This window comes from Aplysia californica, unplaced genomic scaffold, assembly GCF_000002075.1.
Source record: "Aplysia californica isolate F4 #8 unplaced genomic scaffold, AplCal3.0 scaffold00040, whole genome shotgun sequence".
NCBI lineage: Eukaryota > Metazoa > Mollusca > Gastropoda > Aplysiida > Aplysiidae > Aplysia > Aplysia californica.
Genome location: NW_004797310.1, coordinates 1,990,455 through 1,998,204, shown reverse-complemented (window position 1 = coordinate 1,998,204; position 7,750 = coordinate 1,990,455). Strand labels below are relative to the sequence as shown.

The window sequence follows — 7,750 nt, the reverse complement described above, 5'->3', positions numbered from 1 at the left end:
AAGCTACTATTCCTTCCAGAGATGTCAAAATCATGATGATGACGACAATAACGATTACCCCTTAACTGCTTTATTATGGTACCATGTTCCTCATATTTGGCCTTGAATGTTTTGTTATTAGGCCTAGGGCCATTAATTTTGTATTTATTAATTAGGGGAGGTTAGAACGTGATCATTGCTTCCCAATAAAGATTTCAAAGTAGCCTCCCCTGAAAAGAATGTTTCTCTACTCGAGTTCGGAACTCTTCAATGTGTGCCCAGCCCCCAGAGAGATTCTCCTTGCGGTCTCGAAGTCCTGTTCTGCAGTGTTGATTTCTGAAACTTGTGTTTGTTTTGCAGTTTCTACAACTGTTGCAGTGGTGATGCTTCGCTGTGAATAGGATACTGTTCTTATTTACCATTGGATATACTTTACTCAAGCAATGTCTTTGAAGGTAAGGAGATTGTTAGTTAGACTCTAAAACCTCTGGCTTGATTTTTGATAGAAGAGATAGAAATCTTGGATCTCTACACTACACTCACTGCAAGACAGCAGTGACTGTGACTGTGTAGATCTAGGCCTAGACTAGACATTACTAGACAACAGTGCAGTAGTGACAGTACAGATGCACTCGGTGCAATGCTGTGAGACTGGTAAGTCGGTCGATGCCTTTCGATGTCTTTCTCTGGCTTCTGGTTCATTCAATGCATGTGTGTAAGACCTAGAATCTAGTCCCATCAACAGTTGGGTCTTACATCCCAAGGGTTAGGGTTAAGATCTGGATCTAATCTAGATTATATTAGATCTAGATCTAGATCTAGATCTAGATTCTAGATCTAGATCTAGATCTAGATCAGATCTAGAGATAGATAATATAGATCAGCAGGTCTCTTCTGTATATTTGATTTTGGGGTGTTCGCTGGTAACCGTAATGGAAGCCCTCCCGACTCTAGATTCTATATCTAGATTCTGGTTTTTCGTGGTAAAGTTTAGACTTTGTGTTCTCAGCTCTTGACCTGGACAAGATGCCCCAGCTGGTTCCACCAGCCATCAGCCCCATCGACTATACTATAGATCTAGATCTAGATCCAGATATCTAGATCTAGATCTAGATCTAGACTCTAGATCTATCTAGTGCAGTCAAAAATTTGTGCCGGCCGCAGCAACTTAAATCCTAAAAGTATCTTTTTAACAGTTGAAGCATTGTCACCCATAGTGCCCATACTTGCACAGCTGTTTGCATCAATTTGTTTTTAAAACTTAGAAGTCATATTTTTCCACAACAATTGAGGCTAGATCTTAGATCTCTATTAGATCTAGATCTAGATCTTGAGATTCTAGATTAAAAAACTTTTCTTCTTCAAATGAAAATGGAATTGTTCACAGCACTTCCCGCTTTTCACACACATTTTGCATATTACACGTACACATGCATATATGAAGGGTGCTAGGCCTAGGGGAAAACCAACGATGTCAATTTTTTGGAGAAAATGAGCGTTTCATGGCCTTTTTTAGTCTTGACCTAGCCCTGTGTTTTCATCATGTGGAGAAATCTTAAGACCATCATAGTCTGTCTAAATGCTGGCAAGAAAAAGGTCACAAGGGGAAAACCAACAAATCCAATGAGTACAAAAAACTAGAGATCAGGGTGGAGTATCTGAGACTTGTTTCCCCCCTGTCTACCCTGATGAGCAATCAGCTGTCGTTTTGAGGTCATGTGATGCTGCTTTGTTTACACGCATTTCAAAACGGTATAGCAACCAGATGTGACAGTAAACTCAAATTTTTATATATTTTTTAAACATTCAAAATTAGAGAAAACGGGAAATTACTGTTCAAGTACAAAGAATATCAGCGCACATGATCCGTTTGCCCTGGAAAGAACTAATTAAATGTTTTAATGTGACTACTGATGATGAAAAATCTGCTTTATTAGCATGATTTCAATAGTCTCAGTCACAAATGCCAGCAATACAGCATACACTTGCGTCACTGATTCAGTGGACAAGATCAAAACCAGACGTCCTCGCCAGACTGTTTTATAATGAAGCGAAATCCCATCGTTATACTCCATCAGGGTGGAAAGACGTAGAGCTGCTATTACAGTCCCCATCTGCTTCCCTGCACTTCTGTCAGTATCTGATGACCAAGGCCGTCAATTTCTCGATGGTTTTACACATGATAAATTGGAAATCTTCATATGCCTTACTTTGTAAAAAAAACCCCATTGGAATAGCCAATGAACCGTAAAAAGATCTTTCAGCATTTCAACGCCCCTCTCTATTAACATTATGATGATGAACATTCGTTGTTCCTCTGGTCAGCTATTAAACCAAATTGCATTTAAAACCTCGGGTCTTATCTTGTTACTCATTCCTTTGTGTGATATTTTTCTCTTCTTCTTTGCGTTCCCCTGCCTATATCAAGAGTAGTCGACTGCTGGTTCTTCGACCTGCAGGGTAAATGATTTTTACGTGTATACATGCGACCGTTTTCCAACTTAATAGGGCCCTAGCAGCCATATTCCGATTTCGAAGGTACTATGGTTTTATACTGACTAGAGTATTTTCAGTTTTGGTGGGAATTAATTTTGAATTTTGCCTACTCCATCGATTTTAGGACCACCAAGGGATCTTTAACATGCCCAACTTGCAAGCGGGATCTCCGAGAATTTTCGCCCTTCTCCGAGACTCCCACCCCCCCCCCCCCCCCCAAATAGACCCACCTCTATGTGGTGGTGGGAGGGGGGGGGGGGGATTTGTACTCTTCAAACAGGAAGAGAAAAAGAGGAAGCTAACGTGTCAAGGGGTGACCCCAAAAAGGGACACATGTGTATATTATATTACTTTACTGTATTTTACTCTTTTCCTATTGTTGTTTTATTTTATTTCATGTTATTATTATTTATATTATTGTTAAATTATTATCACTTTTCTTTTTTCCTCTCTCCATCGACTACCTGTCTTTGACCTGAAGTTGGGATGGGTTTTGGTGGGGTGGGAAGCACAGGTTCATTGTCAGCACTGTACTGGATGTGACTTAACTTAGACTTACATAGATAGGGAATACCCAGCTACATACATGTATTAAGCATGCATTTATCAGAGAGCCCTTCTATGACTGCGGAGAAGGTGCAGAGACCATTTGCATCTTGCTTGCTGACAACATTAACCCTCTGGGACTTGCCATGCCTTCTCCTGCCCCCATCTTTGGGGATGAAAGGACTTGGTTGCTCTGGGAGGGGGTGGGGGAATCCAACTTTCAATTAATTGTTTAAATTATTACTACTATTAAATTATTTATTTATTTTTATTGGACAGAGGTGTTTCAGCAACACACAGCAAAGTTCTCTATGCTCTTTAGCGTCTTTCCCTTCTTTATCTCCTCAAACAACTTCTCAATATAATGCAACAGACACCAACATACCCATTCATTTTTGTATATGATCTCTCTGTGATAGAATTGGGTCTTTGTTTGTTCTTGTGGCATTGCACCTACAGCCACTGCTTTTATCTCCTACCCTGGGATGGAAGGAAAATCACTGAACAACCAGTTTAAGATGCTATTCATAAATGACAGAATCCCATACGAGCTGAGACGCCGCCTCAGTAATCAAGGTCCTCTCCAGGTCTTAGTGGGCAACCAAGCTGGCCTGGTGGATTGTTATTGAAAGAAAAAGAAAATCAGAAAACAGAGAAAATGGAAAAATAAGAGAAAACACCCCCTACAACTTCTAATGGAAAAGAGAAGCTTATGGACTTCTATATTCTTCAAGCAAATTTCTATGGCTTGGAAAAGAAAAAAAAAAACCCACTATCGAGGAAAATTTTGTATGAGAAAGGAAAATCCACATTGCTCTATTACATGAAACTCTCCTTTCTTCCTGTGACATACACATCACTGGTATACCCCATATCCATGCAAATGTGAAGGTTGCCAAGGTATTTATAAACTATTATCTATATCAGAACATTTTCATTTTGAAATTTAAAGATTTAGGTCTTGAGAGATCAGTATGGAGTAATAAATCTGTAGTACTTAAGTACTGAACATGACCAAAGAAATAGAGTAGGTCTATAATGATAAACAGTCACAGGCAATTACTAGAATAATGATTACTAAGCAGGGCCTGAGAATTTTTTTTTCTCAAATATATGGTGACATTGTGGCAGGCCACAAACTGACTTCACAGACAGGATCTTGCAGCTGGCCATAGTTTGGTGACTCTGGGAACATAAGAAGAAAGTTTTAAAGTGACAGTTTTCAGACCGACAATGTCCCCATTTAAAAAAAAAAAGGGGCAGGCAGTTCAATCCTAATGGGATGTTCAATTATATTCTCTTTATTCATATAATATATATATACTATAATCATGGATAATCATATTATAAAAGGATACCAATTAACCAGTTCACTCTTTTAATGAATTCATAAGTCTTATAAATACCTTCAAAGAATTTTTTTTTGTTTTTCATTTCCCACCTGAATCTTAGGAGTTGAGTAAGTTGGCTCCTGCGGGAGGTTGGAGGGCACCTCTGGTAGGTCCTACTTCTTTACTTTCCCTCTGTTGTTTCTGTCTGTCTGTCTTACTTTTTCCAGCTAAATGACCATTATTATTGTTTCGAAGTGCTTCTCTTTACTAAAAGAAAAGAAACAGAAAAAAAGTTATTCTTTTATTTCCAGTTCAAAAGACTTCTCACATAATAACTGCCCGTTTTTTTTTTTACTACGTAAATGGCTTTGTAATTCAATTTCAGTGAAAAAATTTGACTCATTTTTTGTAAAACTCAATCTATTCCAAGAAATTAGAGTGCTTTTTTTGCGAGCATCGAACAAATCAATGGAAAATGAAACTACAGTGCAGCCTTTCTATGAGGACATCGTCGAGAACAGAAAAAAAACATGTCGTTATATAGATTTGTCGTTATAGAAAGGCAACGAAAAAATATATTATATAAAGAAAAAATCAGGTCGCTATTCAGTGGATGTCGTTGTATCGAAGGTCGTTATAGAGAGGCTGCACTGTAAGAGTTTGATTTTCATAATCGATCAAATTTTATATCTTTTGCTGTAGTAAACTAATTATTTCTTTTAACTTTTGAATTGCAGAAAGAAACTCCATCTGACCAGCAGCTGCATCTGGCTGCTCTGCAGGGTAACCTTGACCAGCTGAAAAAGACTCTGGATTCTGGACGTGTTCATGTGGATTGTAAAGACAAGGTAGGATCATGCCTGTTACAATAACTGAAAAATGTTGTTGAAAACATTTTTTCTATTTTGTAAAGCCGTTTTGGATGATGTCAGGATCATTTAGAATAATTATCACTACTGTGAAAAGATATCTGAGTATTGTATGTAGCAGGTAGTAACTGTAAACAGTCTGTGAAGAGCTTTCCAGAGTAAAAGAGTGATTATTTCTTGTATCTCTGTGAAGGTCTGTCACAGAGTCTTTCACATCTCTGCAGTTGAGTAACTTGCTTGGGCCTCAAGTTCTTCTCCTTCAAATGTCAAATCTGAAACAGACATCGACAATCATTGTTCGCCACTATTTTCTCTGCTTGGGGGCTCTCAAAAAAGCTATGTGTATCTAATGTTATATATATATATTTATTTTATCCCAGTCTTTTCCTGTCTCTCATTGACAGTTCAAACTCTCTAGAAATAAAATAATTTATTCTTGGTCTACCTCCGCCTGTTTTACCTTCTATTTTCCCAGTGAGAGCAAGGTCTTTTATTAATTGGGTTTAAGTGTCCTAGGAACTGTATTTTTGTCTCTTCCTGCTTTAAAAAGTAACTCGATCTATCCCGCTCCTGACTTCTTTCTTTCGTCTGCCTGTTCATTCCACATCCCTAAGACTCAGTGCACAGAGAGAGGATCTAAATTTCTTCCCTTCCGTATGGTTCTTTCTTTTTCAATTTTGTTATTTATATTATAACAAAGAACATAGCTTGTCAGTACACTTTTGTAAAGTAAATTTGTATAAGCCAGGTTTCATTGTTATCATCAGAACCTTGTTACCGTATCTATTTTTAAAAATAAAAGTATGCTCAGAAAACAGTAAAAGTAAAGTTTGTTGTGTGTACACCCCATTAGCGTTTGGTCAATTTAGTTCTGATAGAAACTGTATGATAACATTATGATGCTAAGTGATTAGAAGGGATCTCCACTTATGTACATCAAAATAAGACATTGGATTTGAAGTGCTTGCAAAGTGTTAGCTCTTTCGGTGACAATTCTACTCTTTTGAGTCAACCAGAGACTCAGCCAAACTAAGTGATAATGTGCCTTTATATCTCAACCAGAATGCTTCCCACAGTGACACAGTTAATTACAAAATTAGCCTTAATATCATGTCATTCTGATCAAAGGGGTCCATATTCAGCCTTCAAAGTGGCCCACATTGTGTTCAGAGGGTGGTGTAGGCCTACCTCAGTCCAGTCAAAATAGAAGCTTTATAAATGTATTTGGGTTTATAGATGATGAGCTCATTGCTTTCTCCTTTTCTTTGTTTTAACGAGGAACTGTGTACTGTACAAACACTCTCTAATCCTTTGTGTGTACAGGCTTAGGGTAGACGTTGGTGGGCTTTTGTCTAGATTGGGAACTAAGCCTTATATAAACAGAGATAAATCGGGGACGCGAGGATGTAGAATATATATATAAATACATGTATATGTATGCGTCCTTGCGTCCCTGTCTTACTTTTTCGCAGCTAAATGACCATTACTATTGTTTCGAAGTGCTTCTCTTTACTAAAAGAAAAGAAAAAGAAAAAAAAGTTGGTCTTTTATTTCCAGTTCAAAAGACTATTATATATATATTTGTGTGTGTGTGTTCTTTTTGACATTTTGCTTCGTGTGTGTTTCAAGAGCATCATTATGGATTTTTGTCAGCCCATTATGGTGCATAGGCCTATGCATTATTGTTCTAGTGATCACCTTAATCCTTATTTCTTCTACTTTGCGTAAGAATTGTATTCTCCTTTGCAAAATGTGTTGGTCACGAGACGAATTATACTGTTGCAAAAAAATGATCTTGTCCGTGTGGTTTAGCAACAACAAAAAATGTAATACAATACATACAGCAACACAGACCACACTTAAGTGGGGTATTTAATGTTGAGTGGAGGCGCTGTACTTTAATTGCCCACAGAGAAACACTCACACTACTCACAGTTTAGGCCATTCCCAAAGGGGGGATATAATGTTCTTATGTACAGTAGAATTGTAAATGGGCTGATTTATCAATGGCATGCTCATTATTACTCATACTGTGTCGGAACAACAATGAGGGTACTGTTGCTTTTTCTTTGCTCATCCTTACTATCGTCATTTTTCTCTTCGTCTTTTGTATGTTTGTCACTTCTGAACCGCTATTTCCCAGATGCCTTGATAGTCGAAGCTGACTTTGTGCTGTTGGGGCAAGTGAGGTGTTACAAGCCTGATTCCCCTTTTGGACTTCTCTGTTGACATCCACCCTTTGGCGCTCATATGACATATAAATACATATATATATAGTTTCGAGCGCAGTAAAACCTTTCTAAAACTAAACTATACACACATTATAATCTTCGCTTCAGAACGCACTCATCTGCAACATTCATATGACCTTATTTTTATTATGTAGTTGCCAGCGCCGTAAAACTTTTACGGAATTAAAAACACAAGTGCAAATAATGAAATACGCTTTCTTACTCCTTTTGTGGGCGACACCCCCGACACAACACTGCACTCACTCTCTCTCTCTCTCTCTCTCTCTCTCTCTCTCTC

General features: G+C 37.9%; 1 protein-coding gene across 1 annotated transcript in view; it reads left to right on the top strand.

Annotated features, from left to right (window-relative positions):
• The first annotated feature begins 263 nt into the window (after positions 1–263).
• Positions 264–7,750, top strand: part of LOC101845904 (ankyrin repeat domain-containing protein 29) — a 48,283-nt gene continuing 40,796 nt past the window's right edge. Inside the window, exons 1-2 of the mRNA XM_005092083.3 lie at positions 264–434; positions 5,090–5,200. Coding sequence (XP_005092140.1) covers positions 423–434; positions 5,090–5,200 — 123 coding nt within the window. The 5' untranslated portion in view covers positions 264–422. The remainder of the gene's footprint in view (positions 435–5,089; positions 5,201–7,750) is intronic.